This window comes from Malaya genurostris, chromosome 3, assembly GCF_030247185.1.
Source record: "Malaya genurostris strain Urasoe2022 chromosome 3, Malgen_1.1, whole genome shotgun sequence".
In the NCBI taxonomy this organism is placed as follows: Eukaryota; Metazoa; Arthropoda; class Insecta; order Diptera; family Culicidae; genus Malaya; species Malaya genurostris.
This window is the reverse complement of record NC_080572.1, coordinates 29329854-29347874: the sequence shown is the minus strand read 5'-3', so window position 1 is coordinate 29347874 and position 18021 is coordinate 29329854. Positions and strand designations below refer to the sequence as shown.

At 37.9% G+C, this 18021-nt stretch overlaps 2 protein-coding genes across 3 annotated transcripts in view; one reads left to right on the top strand and one right to left on the bottom strand.

The window, feature by feature from the left end:
• The first annotated feature begins 3961 nt into the window (after positions 1-3961).
• LOC131435406 (structural maintenance of chromosomes protein 2) lies at positions 3962-8067 on the top strand. 2 transcript variants are annotated; one of them, XM_058603249.1, is made up of 6 exons: positions 3962-4110; positions 4176-4375; positions 4438-4860; positions 4949-6459; positions 6569-6717; positions 6776-8067. In XM_058603249.1, exons 2-6 carry the CDS (start codon positions 4208-4210, stop codon positions 8065-8067), a joined length of 3543 nt encoding a protein of 1180 aa, XP_058459232.1. In that variant the 5' UTR covers positions 3962-4110; positions 4176-4207. The 2 variants fall into 2 exon arrangements, with proteins under 2 accessions (XP_058459232.1, XP_058459233.1); XM_058603250.1 differs by having other exon boundaries at positions 4058-4114.
• Positions 8068-18021, bottom strand: part of LOC131435407 (sialin) — a 24492-nt gene continuing 14538 nt past the window's right edge. Inside the window, exon 6 of the mRNA XM_058603251.1 lies at positions 8068-8501. Within this exon, the coding sequence (XP_058459234.1) occupies positions 8223-8501 (279 nt within the window). The 3' untranslated portion in view covers positions 8068-8222. The remainder of the gene's footprint in view (positions 8502-18021) is intronic.

Sequence of the window (18021 nt, the reverse complement as noted above, 5' to 3'; positions counted from 1 at the left end):
TATTTATAAAAGGTGATTTTTTTGAGGTTAGGATTTTCATGCATTAGTATTTGCTCAGATTTTTTGAGGTTATGATTTTCATGCATTATTATTTGCTCAGTATGCTCTGACATTTCATCATGAATAGACTTACTAACGAGCAACGCTTGCAAATCAGTGAATGGGCCCTAGAAAAGTTGGCAGAAAATCCGCTTTTTTATCGACAAATTTTGTTCAGCGATGAGGCTCATTTCTGGTTGAATGGCTACGTAAATAAGCAAAATTGCCGCATTTGGAGTGAAGAGCAACCAGAAGCCGTTCAAGAACTGCCCATGCATCCCGAAAAATGCACTGTTTGGTGTGGTTTGTACGCTGGTGGAATCATTGGACCGTATTTTTTCAAAGATGCTGTTGGACGCAACGTTACAGTGAATGGCGATCGCTATCGTTCGATGCTAACAAACTTTTTGTTGCCAAAAATGGAAGAACTGAACTTGGTTGACATGTGGTTTCAACAAGATGGCGCTACATGCCACACAGCTCGCGATTCTATGGCCATTTTGAGGGAAAACTTCGGAGAACAATTCATCTCAAGAAATGGACCGGTAAGTTGGCCACCAAGATCATGCGATTTGACGCCTTTAGACTATTTTTTGTGGGGCTACGTCAAGTCTAAAGTCTACAGAAATAAGCCAGTAACTATTCCAACTTTGGAAGACAACATTTCCGAAGAAATTCGGGCTATTCCGGCCGAAATGCTCGAAAAAGTTGCCCAAAATTGGACTTTCCGAATGGACCACCTAAGACGCAGCCGCGGTCAACATTTAAATGAAATTATCTTCAAAAAGTAAATGTCATGTACCAATCTAACGTTTAAAATAAAGAACCGATGAGATTTAATTTTATGCGTTTTATTGTTTAAAAAAGTTCTCAAGCTCTTAAAAAATCACCCTGTAGATTCGAAATTAATATTTCAATGATATACAATTGAACATACATGGCTATGAACATTCAAATCAATACGTAGAAATATTTCCAATCAATTGATGAAATAATAATACTGATTGAAACTATACTGGCTTAGCTGTATGTGTTTAAACGCTAATCACATTTCTACTTGTATTTACCCTTGAATTTTGTAATTTTGTATATATATATATATATATATATATATATATATATATATATATATATATATATATATATATATATATATATATATATATATATATATATATATATATATATATATATATATATATATATATATAATATATATATATATATATATATATATATATATATATATATATATATATATATATATATATATATATATATATATATATAATAAAGATGTGTTCCACATCAAACCGTCCAACTGAAACCCTTCAGGGCTCTCCGCATTCGGCCGATCCGACCAATCCGAGCTCTTTGATCCGACCGATCCGAGTTGACTTATCTGCTTCGGGTATGGCTGAGCTACGGGTGTGCGCATGCATAGGTACGACACAGTTGCTACGGTGCGAAAAGCTCGGTGAGGAATATCGTTGCCAAAGATATGAATTTTATGTCGAGTCCGGCGCACCTATACTTGCGCACGCTGGCTGCTCAGTCATAACCGAAGAGCGAAAAAAGATCGGCGATGGCAACGTCGGCCGAATGCGGTCAATAAAGCCCTGTCCGCATTAGGCCGATCCGACCGATCCGAACTCTCCGGCGTTCACTTTTTTCTGCTTCGGCTGTGTGCATGTGCAGCTCAGCCATAGCCGAAGCAGAGAAGAAGTAAACGCCGGAGAGCTCGGATCCGTCGGATCGGCCTAATGCGGATAGCCTTTAAGGCGTCAAGTATGAAATCAGTGCGGTAAATCGTGAAAGAAAAAGTAAACAAAGAGAAACTGTCATTTGCAGTTAGGTCCTTTTGCCGTGGGACTGTCGCATTGTCCAATTCTCGGTTGATTTTTCATTAGGGCGTAAAACCAAGTGACAGTTTCTCTTTAATCACTCTCTTTTTCGATTATTGTGACACAGAGTAACAGACATGACAGTATGAGTAAATTCTTATAAAAATAATTTTTCGTGGTGCACTAGTTCTACCTATATTGTACTGCGCGAACTATTTACTATCTGTACACCTCTTGTGTTATGTAAAAGTTTTTTTTTACTAGTTGGTTTCCCCTCGTTTGTCAACACCGATCAGCTGCTTGCAGGGATACCTGATTTCATCAAAATATTTGAAAATGAATCGTCACAATAAATTATTAGATTACGTTGATAATATATTTAACTTTTTCGCGATGTTGGAAGGTAACCATTTATTTGACTCAACGTTGTTCATCTAGACTATTTTTTATTGTGTTGGTAGTTTTCACCCGAAATTGAGTTATAGTTATAGTATATAGTTTTGTCAATATGTATTAAATCTGCATCCTGCATGAAATTCGCATGGACGTATACAAATCAATATATTACAGGTAATTCTGTATGAATGGCAACTCTGTTGGTAAATGAAAAAAATAAACACAGTCTAGATGACAGACAGGATGTTTTTGATAGGGTAACGTGGCGCCATCATGACACATGTGAGTACTCTCCCAAATAATGGAATATTCGAAATGACCGTTAAAATGATTGAAGAATCTAATTTGAGTATCCTGTCTGTTAGTCTGTGATTGTGATGTGATTAAAAAGTTTTTCTTTGATATCACTATTCGACTTTCAAGAAAGTTTCGGGTATCATTTCATGCAAAGAGTTGAGTGATAAACGTGGAAACCGCTTGGTAATTAATAGAAGATAAAATAAACAAAGAGAAACTGTCACTTGCTTATACGCCCTTTTGAAAAATTAACCTAGAATTCACGTATGCCCGCATACGCATGGCTGCCAGATGGCTAACTAAACGCTGCCAGCTGGAAAAATATGGCTGGCAGACATTCTGGTGACCGACTGCCTCACCGCTGCCAGATATACAACTCAAACGATAGAACCGTATCCACCAGGATTTTTCCACATTGAAATCTTTGACATTTTCAGCGAAGATGAGAAGATGAAAATGCTCGGCTAACTTAGATATAGACGACTTTGTTTTGTCAAATTGGATTTGACAACCGACACTGAATAAATTTTGGTAGCCGTCTGGTGGCCATGGCTGCCCAGGTAGCCAAAACGCTATGCGGGTGGGTTGGTGTGGCAATTTTCAGTGGTTGTTTGGTGAATACTAGTGTGAGTTAGAGTGCCTATAACCAGAGTGACGACATCTCATCCGTAATTTTGGCAACAATTCAAAACATTCCATTAGCTTTACATTCAATTGACAGGTCGTTTGCTCGTTTGGAACTGGGAGCTGTCATTCCAAACGAGCAGCTGTCGCCACTCTGATTATAGTCACTCTAGTGTGAGTATGTCGCAAATACCCAGTGAGTTTTTTCGAGCCGCATTGTGCCAATCATTGAAGACATATTATGCGATACAAAATAATGTAATGCCAAGAGAACAGTTGAGAAAATCATAAAATGGTTTATGAAAATCTAAAACAGGTAATGGAACTGTCTTCTACTTGGTTCGTAAGTTCATAGCTTACGAAACTCTTTATGTTTTCCGAAGTGTATGATTATGAGTCAAAAATAATTTTACCTCAGTGTAAGATTGAACGCCCAACCAGTGCTGCAAACTGTTCTTTCCAAAATCTATCTGTACAACATCTATCTCGAAAAATCAAACATCGATTTAGAGGGAAAACAGATTTTGCGAGCAAAAACAAGCTCGCTCAGTTTGGTTTTCCCGGAGTGAACCAAACATAAAAATTGAAAATCGGTATTTATCTGTATGAAAACTGAAATATCGATATTTTGAGAGAGCATATCCTTTATTTGAGTCCAAAAATCGGTATAAATACGAATAAATAGGTATAGTTAGCATCGCTGCCCCCAACAAACTTTGACTTCGGCTCGCACACATTCTAATTTCATATATGAATAGATATATGTGCGCTCTGCATCAGTGTGTGTAACAGAGATGTTCAATTGCTCAATTGAAACAGTCACTAACACATATATAAATAATACCATTTCTTTTCCAACCGTCGTTGCTGTCAAAGTGGTCAAATCAAACAATAAAAAAGCTGGACGCTGGTTTGTATGCTGCTTTAAAGTGATATATTTTATTTGATATAAAGCAGTTCCTCATGTATTTTTAGTGTTATAATGAACGTTCGTTGAATCCGTCACGATGTATATAAAATCTATCATTATAGACGGCTTCAAGTCGTACGGTAAACGAACGGAAGTTCATGGTTTCGATCCGGAATTCAATGCCATAACAGGTTTGAATGGGACAGGGAAATCTAATATCTTGGACTCGATATGTTTCGTGCTGGGAATATCGAATTTGGTTCATGTAAGTAGAAGTTGAGTCGTGATGTTGCAGTATAAATTGCAACTAAATTGTGTTGGTTTCAGGTTCGAGCCACTTCTCTCCAAGAGTTGGTATACAAAAGTGGTCAGGCGGGTGTAACCAAAGCAACAGTAACGCTTGTATTCGATAACACCGATAAGGATCAGTGCCCGCTTGGATACGAGAAGTGCAATGAAATTTCTATCACACGACAAATTGTTGTGGGCGGGAAAAACAAATACCTGATCAACGGGAAGACGGTTCAGAACAAAAAAGTGCAGGATTTGTTTTGCTCAGTACAACTGAACGTGAACAATCCAAATTTTTTAATTATGCAGGGGCGTATAACAAAAGTGTTGAATATGAAACCACAGGAAATACTATCAATGATCGAAGAAGCGGCTGGTACAAGTGTTTATGAAGCCAAACGAGAACATTCAATTAAGCTGATTGAGAAGAAAGACGCTAAATTGAACGAATTATACACGGTAAGGATTTATTTATTATTGTGTGGTTTACGGAAGTAGAACTCGGAACAATCGTTTTAGTTTTTTTTAATCTTCTGACTCATTTTAGGTTCTTCGAGAGGAAATTGAACCGAAACTGGATAAGTTACGCAAAGAGCGTGCTCATTATATTGAATACCAGAAGATCTGTCGAGATATTGAATATTTGACACGATTGTACATATCCCACAAGTACTTGCAACATGTGAAATCGGTTGAACATTCAGAAAAGTCAATCGCATCTTTGAACGATGTAATTAATAACAATCGACTGAAAATTGAAAGCAATATTAAAGAAAGTAAAGAAATCGAAATGAGTGCGAAAGCGTTGCAAGAAACTATTGACACGCAAGGTGGAGGAGCTTTGGCTGAACTGGAAGCCGAATTGAGTACTGAAAGCAAAAAAGAAGCAACAGTTTCAGCAGAAAGAAATAGCACTAAAGACAGTATCGGAGTAGAGCAAAGAAAACTAAAGAACTTGCTTAAAAGTATTAAAGATGACGAAAATGCACTCGGTAAGAAGGAGGCAGAGATGCAACGAACTGGAGATATGTTTCAAAGTCTCAAAGATGCAGATGAAGCCGATGCAAAAGCATTTACTGATGCTCAAAAGCGATTTGAAGCCGTAAGTGCGGGTTTGTCGACAAATGAAGATGGTGAAGCTGCCACATTACAAGATCAGTTAATGGCTGCTAAACAAAAAGCAGCTGAGTCTGCTACATCAATCAAACAAAGCGAAATGGAATTGAAACATTGCCAACAGATACTGAAAGAGAGACAGGGAGATATGAACTCGAGCGATGCAGCATATTTGAACGACAAAAAGAAACTCACTAAAACCGAGGGCCAAATTCATTCTTTAACCGTGGAATTACAAAACATTGACTACGAAGAAGGAAGTATTGAACATCTGCAGGAGCGAAAGCAAACCTTATCTCAAGAAATACGACATCTTCGTGGGGAACTTGATTGTAGAAACGCTTATCGATGGGAGTTTCAGTACCGTGATCCAGAGCCAAATTTTGATCGCACTGCGGTTAAAGGAATGGTTGCGAAACTAGTTACTGTTCTTGATAAGAAATACGCTCTTGCTTTGGGAACGGCAGCTGGTGGGAGTCTGTACAGTGTGGTTGTTGATACAGATACAACCGGCAAAAAGCTTCTCCAGAAAGGCCAACTTCAAAGTCGAACCACAATGGTACCACTGAATAAAATCTCCAGTCGGTCAATTGATCAGAGTACGGTACGAGTTGCGGATGGATTAGTTGGAAAGGGACGTGCCGTAACTTCTTTATCGTGCATCGACTATGACCGCGAGTTGGAACCGGCAATGAAGTTCGTTTTCGGTCATTCCTTCCTGGCCGACGACATGAATGTCGCCAAACAGGTGACTTACCATCGGCAAATCATGTGCCGAACGGTTACTCTGGATGGCGATGTGGTAGATCCCAGTGGAACGCTTTCTGGTGGTGCCAAACCGAAGGGTGGAACTATCTTACTCGAAGTGGAGGAAATAAAAAACTTACAGCGATCTTTGGCGCTGAAGGATACAGAATATCAGCAAGTGTGTGCGCAAATAAGGTGAGATTTTGAATAATTCAAAATTATTGTTTCTGTAAGATATGTAATTAAAAAAAAGCAAATTGTGTGGCTCAAACTTAATCCTCAATGTTTTTCATGAATTTATTAGTAAACTAGAGCGTGTCTCTCAACGCTATAGTCAGTTAAAGGAACAACTCGATTTGCTTAAATATGAGCTTACTACTCTGCAGCAACGTTTAGCTCAAACGACTTTCCAACAAGCGCAGCAAGAAATAGAAGATTTGAAGCAGAAAATTGGTGAGTTCAACTGATACATTAACAATAGTAACTTGTATAGCTATAATTTCTCTTTCAGATACATTAAAGCAGGCTATGGTAGACTCACGACAAGCACAGACGCAAGCCAATGCTAAAGTGAAGGATCTTACTGCGAAAATCGCAGATAGCAAGGGACATCGTGAGCGAGAACTGAAAACAGCAGAAGATGATATGAAACGATTAAAGAAGAAAAGTGAGGATAGTCGCAAAAACTGGAAGAAACATGAGCAAGGTTTCGAAACATTGAAGCTAGAAATCGAAGAGCTACAAAAAGGTATAGCATCAGCTAAGGAGCAAGTCACCAAATTAGAAGAAACTATAGCTACGTTGCAGGAGAAGCTTCAAAGCGCCAGTGAGAATAGTGAACAGATGGCGACTGCAGTGGCTGCTGTGAAGCAAAAAATAAAAGAACACAAAGACAAGATCAATAGTCAAAACAAGGAGTTAAAGAGCAAGTACCATCATAGAGACAAATTACTTAAGCAAAATGAGGAACTTGAACTTGACATAAAAAAAAAAGAAAATGAAATCCAGAAGGTTAAAAATGATAACAAAGATGGTTACAGTAAGATCTCAGCTCTCGAAGAAAAATATCTTTGGATCGCCGAGGACAAAGAATTCTTTGGCGTGAAAAATACTAGGTACGATTACAATAAAGAGGACCCTCAGGAGGCAGGCAGAAAATTAAATAAACTACAGGATTCGAAAGAAAAAATGGGAAGAAACATCAATCAGAAAGCGATGGTTTTACTCGAAAGAGAAGAAGAACAGTACAAGGAGGTGGTCCGTCGAAAACAAGTCGTAGAAGACGATAAAAAGAAGATCCAGAAAATCATCACCGATCTCGATGAGGAAAAGAAGAAACAGCTGAAGGTAGCTTGGACAGAAGTGAATGAGAATTTTGGAAGCATCTTCAGCACTTTATTGCCAGGAACGCAAGCACAACTAGTACCACCGGATGGGGTAAATTTTATGAAAGGACTAGAAGTTAAAGTTGGTTTCAACGGTATGTGGAAGGAGTCACTAACAGAACTTAGTGGTGGACAGCGTTCGCTTGTTGCTTTGTCACTTATATTGGCCATGCTAAAATACAAACCGGCTCCGTTATATATCCTGGATGAAGTGGATGCTGCTTTGGATCTGTCTCACACTCAGAACATTGGTAACATGCTGAAAAAGCACTTCACCAACTCTCAGTTTGTTATTGTTTCGCTTAAAGATGGTATGTTCAACAATGCAAATGTTCTGTTCCGAACGAAGTTTGTTGATGGAATGTCCGGAGTTACAAGAACGGTGAACGTGGCGCAATTGAAGAAAGCTGGTAGGTGATTTCTGAATAAATATAAGGTGCATATTCTGACAAGTTGCTTTAGGAGTACAAAAGATATGTTTAAAGTAGTAAGATTACGATTTTCTTGTAATAAAAATAATAAAATCAGTATAAATTTTTCCGATTGTGCTTGTATCTTCTTCATTCCACAACCTCAACGAACTAATACTGTCTGAGCTGATTCAGTTTCATTTTCAGTAACTTCCGCCGTAGTAGATTTCTGTGTTTCCGCTGCAGCTTCCATGTCCTTAGGTACTGCATCATCGAAATTTGCTTTTAACGTTTCCAATTCTCGACCGTTCATAACGTCTAAATGGTCAGAAGAATTCCACGATTGTAGTGTCGAATCAGCAAACAGAATATACATAATGCCTCCGGCTATCAGCATACTAGCACTGATCAGGAACACATACTGCCACTGTTGAACGGTTTGCTGTAAACAAAAGTGTTTTTCAAATTGTGTTTCTCAAAAGAAAAAATGTTCTTTTTCATGTGTAAAAAGAGTGTTCGCAAATATTCTCGAAAGGATTACTTCTGGAATACCGAGATCGTCGTGAGAAAACTACAGAAGTAGCCGGTATGCTATTGCCATTCAAACGACAGAGGTTTTGGTCGAAAACCCGAGGCCATTTCGTCGAATTACAACTTTCTTAAAATTCATTTAGATGTGAATTATTTCTATTTTACCTCGCTGTCGGTCGTTCGGTTTTAACGGATTTTTTTTAGGGAATCGAGTTTTTGGTAAACCGAGTAAACATGTATTCTTCAGATGGCGGATCGCCGGTTGTTCATACAGAATTTCGAGAAGCGCCGGTTTCTCAAAAGGTCTAATGCATCGCTAGCGGCTAAACAGAGTATGAGTAATTCCATACGAAATCAAAGGTCGATTTTTTCTTGTATTTTTTATTGGGCTCAAATTTTGCATCGGCATTCTTTAAGATCAAAATATACAGTTTGCGTAAATTTGTCATTTTTACTCTAGCCTTACTTTTGAGAAGGAACTAAGAAAAAATCTTGAAAATTTTCAATAATATATATCCCAGAAACTGTGAGTCTAATCGATTTGATAACTGCAATGTTTTAGGTAATTATATAGACTATATGAGAAAATTGAGTGCTGTTGAAAAACTTGTCTTGTTTTGTTTTATTTAAAAAATAAAACTTAGAGTTCAAATATCTTAAAAAAATGTAAAGTTTGGAAAATCAAAAATTGGTTTTTTATATATTTTTCAACAAAATTTTATAGAATAGATCCACTGGGTTCCTGCTTCCATGTCGTAAAAGGCGACACGTGCAGGAGTTTTTTTCCTTTCAGTTATCAGATATTTTCAATGTTTCACTTCTGATTACTCTATTTTACTAAATTATCTCTTCATTCAACCTATCAAATTCCGTCTAGCTCCGGAGAAAAGTTTTATTTGAAATGTTTTCTTCCTCCATGTTATTGATTGTCTTTCAGGATTATAAATTGAATGATAAAAATCAACTATTGCGCAGATCAACCAATATAACCAATTAATAATTTTAATAAATAATTAAAATAATAAAGCGGAAATAATAAAGAATCAAGGCGCGCGTGAAATCTATTGACCTTTATTTGGTGATTTAAAATGATTTTTTAACAGCTGTTTAGAATATGCCAATGCAATGAATCAACTATATTGTCTGTAAAAAAAATGTTTTTCATAGCAAGGCCAGATCTACTCTCTATTATTTGAAGTTCACAGAAGTGTTTGCTCACCATCACGCGCCAGTGATCACTTGGGTGTATTTAGGCGAGAGCACGTGAGAGCGATTCGTGCGAAGAGAATGTGATTCTCTCGCACCAGCTTCTTTCAACACATGCACGCACTCAAAGTCTGTCTAATGGACACTGAGAAGAAGTGCGCTTGCCTCTTTGTGTGGAGCACACCAAATGTATTGAAACTTGCGTCCTGGTGTATCACTCTAGTGAAATGCCATCTCTGGTATATAGCAAAATTAACATTTTATTTATTTATATTTTTATTCACATTATTTTGAAAATATTTAATTTTTTAAAATATTGTTTCTCTATTCTATAAATTTGACAGTATTTTTTAGGACTTCAGCTACAACATTTAAAAAAAACAAAAATATTCCACACTTTTTCTAATACCCAAAATAATAAGACAAGCAAAATAAAAGAAAGACAAAAAATTGCTTACCTGCAGAAATATACACGGTTTCGAATTACAATAATTTCAATGAAGAAAGTATCAAAATGTTTTTAATAATTAATTTATCGATACTGAAAATCAACTACGCAAGCCAGAATCAATGAAATGTGTCAATTTTTACATTTTATTACGGGTTCTTTAAAACTAACTACATTTTATACCTACCTAACTACATTTTATACCTACCCGTAAAAGCAATGTCGCTAATTGCATCAAAACCGGCGTCCGAGCACGAGAAAAACAAACAAGCGTCATGAGTTTTTCTTAATGCTCGCTGAAACTAAACATGTTTTATGGTCATTTCATACTACTGAAAAATGTATCATAAACTGCTGATCATATTTCCGATAGCATGGAATAAAATTATGTTGTTGGGTTAAGTACAACAAGAAATATTCACGATTAAGTTATGCTCATTTTTGTACAGAATTTTTTTTTGAAATGGTGACCCATAATTTAAGTAACTCGTATTCACGATAAGATTTTTCAACAGAACCAAATATGTTTACATAGTCGTTATAATTACCTAAATCTTTGCAGAACCCGTCGTTGCGTTAAAACCCCCAAAACCACTTGCAAAATTAATGTCTGAATTATGGGGAGAGGATGAAAAAAACTTGATTATAACAATACTAGTCTGAACACAAAAATTTAAACCAAACGTATTAATTTAGGTCCTACACTAAGGCTTATTAAAAAAGCAGAAATTAATTCCATTAAGAAGCAGTCTTAAGATTGTCTTAATTGTTTTCTATGCATGTTATAATTATTCGCTTCATATATTTCACCAATAGTCCGTAATTATTAATTCATTTCCAACACGTTTTATTATTTCAGAAGCTTTTCCGATCACCAAGAATGTATTATAACGAAAGGGAAATCACTTTTATTTCAATTGATGCGAAAGCTGTATTCCCTAGTCATAAGAACCACGAGTCGTCAAAATCGCAAATATATGTGATATGATTAGTTTTCTGTACGGGAACATTTTAACGATATTTTTAATATAAACCAACTGAAACCGTCTTTCGAATGTTTTTAACAGCTGGTACATAAAATGTTAAAAAAAGTTCTGAATTAAATTTCAGAACAGAGTTTACTATACTAAAAAAATAATTATCCTAAAACGTAAGCTATGAAACTTTTGCTAACATTTTTGTGAATTCCGTAAAACTATCTAATGAATATCTGAAGTAAAATATTGGAGAATTTTCCCTTTATATTATAAGACAAACTTACGGAATCCATTTATTATCTTTATGTCTGAAAGTCATGATTCGTTCTCATGAAGTTCAAAGATCATTTTGTCTGAATGTATTTTCTTTAGAGATCTCAGATTCAACCCAAAAAACTGGTTGTGGCATACTGGTCAGATTCTTGCTTACTTATGTTATTGATGTCGAATTGATTAAACGCAGATGTGCTTTTACACTGGCATCATTTGACCGATTTATTTAAGGAGCAAGACTCTTTGCAAGCGTATGAGTAATGTCAACAATGTGTGCGTAAAAACAAATTCCGGCGCTTCTTTTCCTGATTTTAATCAATAAATCTTCCATATGATTGAAAAATTTCCTCAAAACTGCTCGAGAAAAAACATTTCAGTTTCAGCTTACATCCACTAACACATTTTATTAGCAACAAACACATTCCTGTATGGGTTTCCTCTTGCAGCAATTATTGCGATATAAAGATTTACGTACCTTCTATAGGTAAACCCGCAAAATAGAAACCTTTAATTTTATGCGCGAAAGGCGATGGATATGGAATGTTGTCGTAAAACTATTTATTTTTCCGGAAAACTGCTTTTGTAACAGGAAATACTTAATTTTGTTTATTTTGTGTAGCGCAATCTAATACAAATCCATTGAAACAGTGTTGCTAACTTTTTTATTAGGGAATTGAAATCTACATTCATAAAATGTAAGCAATTTTCCATCAAACGTTGGTGAAAAATTTATCAACACTAATATTTCATCAAAAAAGTCTGTCTTAACGTTCGTTTGAGAATAAATTATTGCTTAAAAAGATTGTTTGAAACTCAATCGTGCAAGCCACTTTGATAAACTGGTTGCACTGCATACATAGCTCTATTACATACGTACCAAATAAAATGTATGTAATACACAAATTACCAACACAAGTTAACTTGGTTCACTCTTGATCCTTAAAATCATATACCGGTTTCGGTGTTGTAGTGTTGCCCGTCAATTTAGACATACATATTTGTTATTACTGAAAATTTTTAATGGGTTTCAAATGTTATTATTGATAGTTTATGACCGATATTATCACGGCAGTGACATTTGTGTCGAATAGTGTGATGATCAAACATGTCAAGTATTTATTTTTACGTTTCGCATTCAGCTCATCAGTGCGTCAGCAGTTTATGTTGAACTGCTAACGCCACCTAACGGTTCAACATAAACCGCTGAGCAGACGTAAAGTATTTGCTACTTACAAATTACTTATTGACACCGAAGTGCCATGTCTATCCTGACGTGCCGAAAGAGCAAAACAAATTAGTGATGGGCAATACGGCTCATTTCAATGAGCGGCTCTGAACCGAACGCTCTTTCGTAAGAGCCGGTTCAATTGAACGGCTCATTGGCTCTTTTTCAATAAACGGCAATGTGGAGAAGCGGTTCGAGAAAGTGAGTGTTAGAACCACGGAAATGCATGAGCGGTATGGGCGATCTAAAATTGTGTTTCACAACTAGAGGTGTCCGTGTGCGAGGAACCGGGATATTGAAATAAATTAGTTGAAATTCCATTTGGAACACTATTTTTCTTTTCCTATTACGACAGAATTCTTTGAAAATTCACAGCTGAATGAATGTTCCTATGTATTTTGACACTTTCATTAGAAAACATCACCAACAACGCAATCAAATTTGGGCGTACACAGGCACACAGATTTCCCAAGTTGAAACGCAGATTTTAAAATGGCAACTCTGCTTGAGCGCCGCGGTTCAATTTTGAAGAGCCGTGGTTCGTTCGCTCATTGCTACGAGTCGGTTCAAATGAACGGCTCGTGAGCGCTCGCCCATCACTAAAACAAATTGACGGCTACTGGCCGTCAACAGATTGTAGTCATTTAGGGGTTTGGTACCTCATGTGTACCGTTTTGTGCTAAAGTGCACATGACTAGTTTTTATTTTTACGTTTCGCATTCAGCTCATCAGTGCGTCAGCAGTTTATGTTGAACTGCTAACGCCACCTGACGGTTCAACATAAACCGCTGAGCAGACGTAAAGTATTTGCTACTTACAAATTACTTATTGACACCGAAGTGTCAAGTATTTTCCTGTAATTTATCCAACATAACGTAAAACGAGTATGACAGACTCATCTATATAAGTAACAAAATAATGTTATTTATGATTCATTTCATTCAAATTATAATCTTGAAAAACGAAAAATAAAATAAAATGAGGAAACGTATTTTGCCAAATGAAACTATTCTTTCAAACACGAAGAAATAGATAAAAAGTTTTCTCGAAAAATTAAGAATATATATTGATAGCAAAAATTGTTTGTTGAACGAAGTTTAGTAAAATACACCAGTGTTGGTGGTTGCTGATAATTTGACAGAAGCTGCTCGATATTTATCTATATTGTATACAACATATTCAATCCGGTAGAAGATGCAACAAGAACTCGTGTCTCTCAGTGCATGAACCGTGAGAGAATTTTTGTACATTTCTTCTCTGTACTTCATACTCTGAGTATTTCACGGCCCCCAAAAAAATTTACAGTCTGATAATGATCGATGCTGTGTGGAATTTGCCAGTAGAGAATCGCAAGTTGACAATTATCCCAGAAAATCGAATCGATGATTCGACTTGATGATTCTCATAAGAGGTTGCAATATTTCAAAACCCTTCTGTGGAGCATTCACAGATATTTTCATAGACACAACTTATACAAAGGTTATATGCACATAGTTAGAATAGGCGGCAATAGTAAAATGATTCTATCGCCCATACAGAATCGGATCGCGAAACGAGAATAAGCGACCGCTAGTTGCTTCAGAGAGAATCCCCACATAAGCGTGCTAGTCTTTGATTCTCAGACAGGTCATCGAGAGAAATTCGCTCTCGCACTAGTGTTTATTCTATGTTTGATGGCATTGATTGAATCGTGTGAAGAGTTGCTAGTGAGCGTTCTTTGATACGATAAATGCCACCCTTGAAATACAGTATCAGATTTGAAACATTGAAAGTAGGAAAAGAGATCCACTCTTGCAATTATGGCATTTCACGACATGAGAGCAGGGACCCAGTGTGTCTATTCTTGGCTATTTTACTTTGCCGCCGAACTCCATACGGCATCCAGGTTGGTCCTGTTCGAAAAATATTATAAGGACTATGCAATTCCAAGTGAACCCCAGCTCTTCACAAAACACTTTAGGTTTAGCAACAACGAAACTATACGTTTTGCATCTAAGACAAATTTGTATTGTGGCGAACTCGCCTGGTAACCCTAACCTCATCATCGTATATAGAACACGCACATAGTAACCGATAAACCGATCGCTTTGTGAACAGTGAAGCTGTTAATTTGTACATTTGTAAAGTAGTAATAAAACGACCACCGTTCTATCCGCTTATGCGTAATCCGAAAGGATCCCAAAAATTTGGTGACTCCGACGTGATCTTATGACAAAGTTTAGTTTTCTCCGAAAACAGTTTTCGTTACGGAAATCCGCGATCGCGTTAAGTGCAAACAAAAAAACACAATTGTGAACCATAGTCATGACCGAAAAAGAAACCAAGTTCGACAATGGCGGTGGTAACAAGGACAACGAAAACAAGGAAAATGGCACTACAAGTGGTACGCACAGTGATTGCAAAAATAAATTACCCAGAATTTGATGCAGATGATGTGGACACCTGGTTTATCTGCCTAGAAGCAGCGTTTAGTGTAAATCTAATAAAACACGAGAGACAAAAGTTTTACGCAGTGATTGTGGCCCTTGGACCTCGTGCAAAATTTGTCCACACCGCTATTGCCAAATGTAACGAATCAGTGAACAATGACCGATATGAGACGCTCAAAACCGCCATTCTAGAACATTTCCGACTATCGGAGATGCAACGTTTTTCGAGTTTATTATCCGGAATGACACTTGGTGACCAGAAACCGAGCGCGCTGCAATCAGAAATGCGACGTTTAGGAGGTGCTAGCTGTACAGACACAGTACTCTCAAATATGTAGCTACGTGCTTTGCCTAACCGTTCGTTCGATCGCATCGATGCCATCCGCTCTGCTCGAGGAACACGCGAAAGTCGCAATTAAATTATGGAGGCACCGTGTAACGAGATATCAGCGATCAAATCAACCGAGAAATCGTTAATTTCCAATTTGGAACAACGCATCGAAGCGCTGTCTCGCCGCTTGGAGGAAGCTTTTTCGGGAAATTTTCGAAACCGAGGACGTTCGGTAAGGCGTCATAGAAAGTGTTTACCAGAACGACGCGAATAATCGCGACCAAGTGTACCTCGGCGTTGGATTTGTTGATTCCACTACCACCATGGAGCACAGGCAAAAAAGCGCAAAAAAAGGCGATAACGCAAACATTCCTTGCATTTTTTACAACAAAATTCCAGTGCATATTCGCCCTGGAAAAAAACTAACTCTCCAGCCTCTGGTCGACTTAATAAATCGATATGAAAAAAACAATCAGACTGTAAATGATACATTAACCGTACTACGAATCCATGTTCATGATCAAAAATCCTCCCAGCAATACCTCATTCATACTGGTGCCGACATCTCTGTTATTCCTCCGTCTCCGCGCGAACTTCTCTGCCCTCTGAAATCTAATCAACTTTTTGCCGCTAATGGTAGTACAATTAAAACGTATGGTACCAAACGACTTACCATAGACATTGGCCTTCGCCGATCGTTCGTTTGGGTTTTCACTATCGCCGACGTTAAGTCACCGATCATCGGAGCCGATTTTAATAAGACCTGTTAGTGGATCTCAAACGAAACAAACTGATTGATAATCAAACCTGTCTGGAAGTTAACAACATCACTGCTGTCTCCGAGCCAAAAATCTCAATTTTCAATGTGAACTCACCTTTTGCCGAAATCCTTCGAGAAAATCAGGACATCACCTTATTGGACTTGAATCACCGCCCAACAAGAGCGAACACCGTGTATCAAATTATCTCCATAGGACAACCAGTCTTTTCTCGACCACGTCGATTGCCAATCGATAAGCTGAACGAAGCCAAAACTGAGTTCTGATTTCTGATGGAACAAGGTATCTGTCAACCTTCGAAGAGCTCATGGGCTAGTCCGTTACACATGGTAAGAAAGTCTAATGGAAAATGGTACCCCTGCGGGGATTATAGGAACTTGAACGCAATTACAGTTCCCGATCGATATCCTATACCGCACATTCAGGATTTTTCGAATATTTTACACAACAAAAAAATATTGTCGTGTATCGATATACAGCGGGCATACCATCAAATTCCAGTCGCACCTGAGGACATCCCAAAAAACGGTAATTACTACTCCATTCGGACTATTCGAGTTCAAGTATATGACATTCGGACTCCGGAACGCTGGACAAACATTACAGACACCTTCACGATATTTTGGGCGACTTTGATTTTGTTTTCCCATATGTCGATGATCTTTGTATAGCATCCGACAACATCGACCAACACAAGCAGCACCTTCGTCTGGTATTCGAACGACTTAGAGCAAACGGCATAACAACGACACCTTAGCTTCATCAGCGAATACACCACGGACATCAGGCATGTACCCGGCAAAGCAAACAAAGTCGCCGACATGCTGAGCCGAATCAAATCCATCCATTGGACAACTACCAATATCGGAAGGCAATGCGTATTGTCTAACAATGATCGACAAATTCACACGTTGACCAGAAGTGATTCCTATCCACAACAAGACAGCAGCAACAGTCGCGCATGCATTCGTTAGCAGTTGGATTGCGCGCTTGGGAGTTCCAACAAAGATTACCACCGATCTCGGAGAACAGTTCGACTCCGAACTTTTCCGAAAATTAACCAGATTATTGGGAATAACTCACCTGAAGACTACGCCATACCATCCCCAAGCAAACGGGCAAATCGATCGAACTCATCGGCAGCTCAAGGCCGCGATTATGTGCCACCAGAACAACAAATGGACAGAATCGTTGCCGTTCGTACTTCTCGGAATGAGGACTGCCCTCAAGGAAGACCTTAAAGCCTCAGTCGGTGAAGCAACCTATGGAACAACCATTCGACTACCAGGAGAATTTTTCACCGAAACGAAAAACTAGCTATCTGCACCAGATTTCATCACCGACCTGAAGAACAGAATGTCAAAACTACGACTTACTTCGACAACTAAGCACCTGCAGCCATGTATTTGTGAAAAACGGATCTATCAAACCACCTTTAACCCAACCATATGATGGACCATCCCGAGTACATACTACGCAGGAAAAAGATAGTGTTCATTATCGACATTTGTGGAAAGAAATCTCCAATATCCGTCTACAGACTGAAAGCTGCCTTCATCGAAGTCGATGAATTAGCACCAGAACAGTCTAACATACAGGATAACAACGAAGCATTTCCCTACCGAACAAGGTCTGGTCGGCATGTAAAAATCCCTCAGCGTTATTGGAATGACTAAGGGGGGAGTGCTGTGACGAACTCACCTGGTAACCCTAACCTCATCATCGTATACATATAGAACACGCTCATAGTAACCGATCAATCG

Bases quoted from the DNA above. Each gene is read 5' to 3' on its own strand.
- LOC131435406 (XM_058603249.1), top strand. From the start codon at position 4,208: ATGTATATAAAATCTATCATTATAGACGGCTTCAAGTCGTACGGTAAA. The intron at 4,376-4,437 runs GTAAGTAGAAGT...TGTTGGTTTCAG, and splicing joins GAATATCGAATTTGGTTCAT to GTTCGAGCCACTTCTCTCCA. The intron at 6,718-6,775 runs GTGAGTTCAACT...TTTCTCTTTCAG, and splicing joins AGATTTGAAGCAGAAAATTG to ATACATTAAAGCAGGCTATG.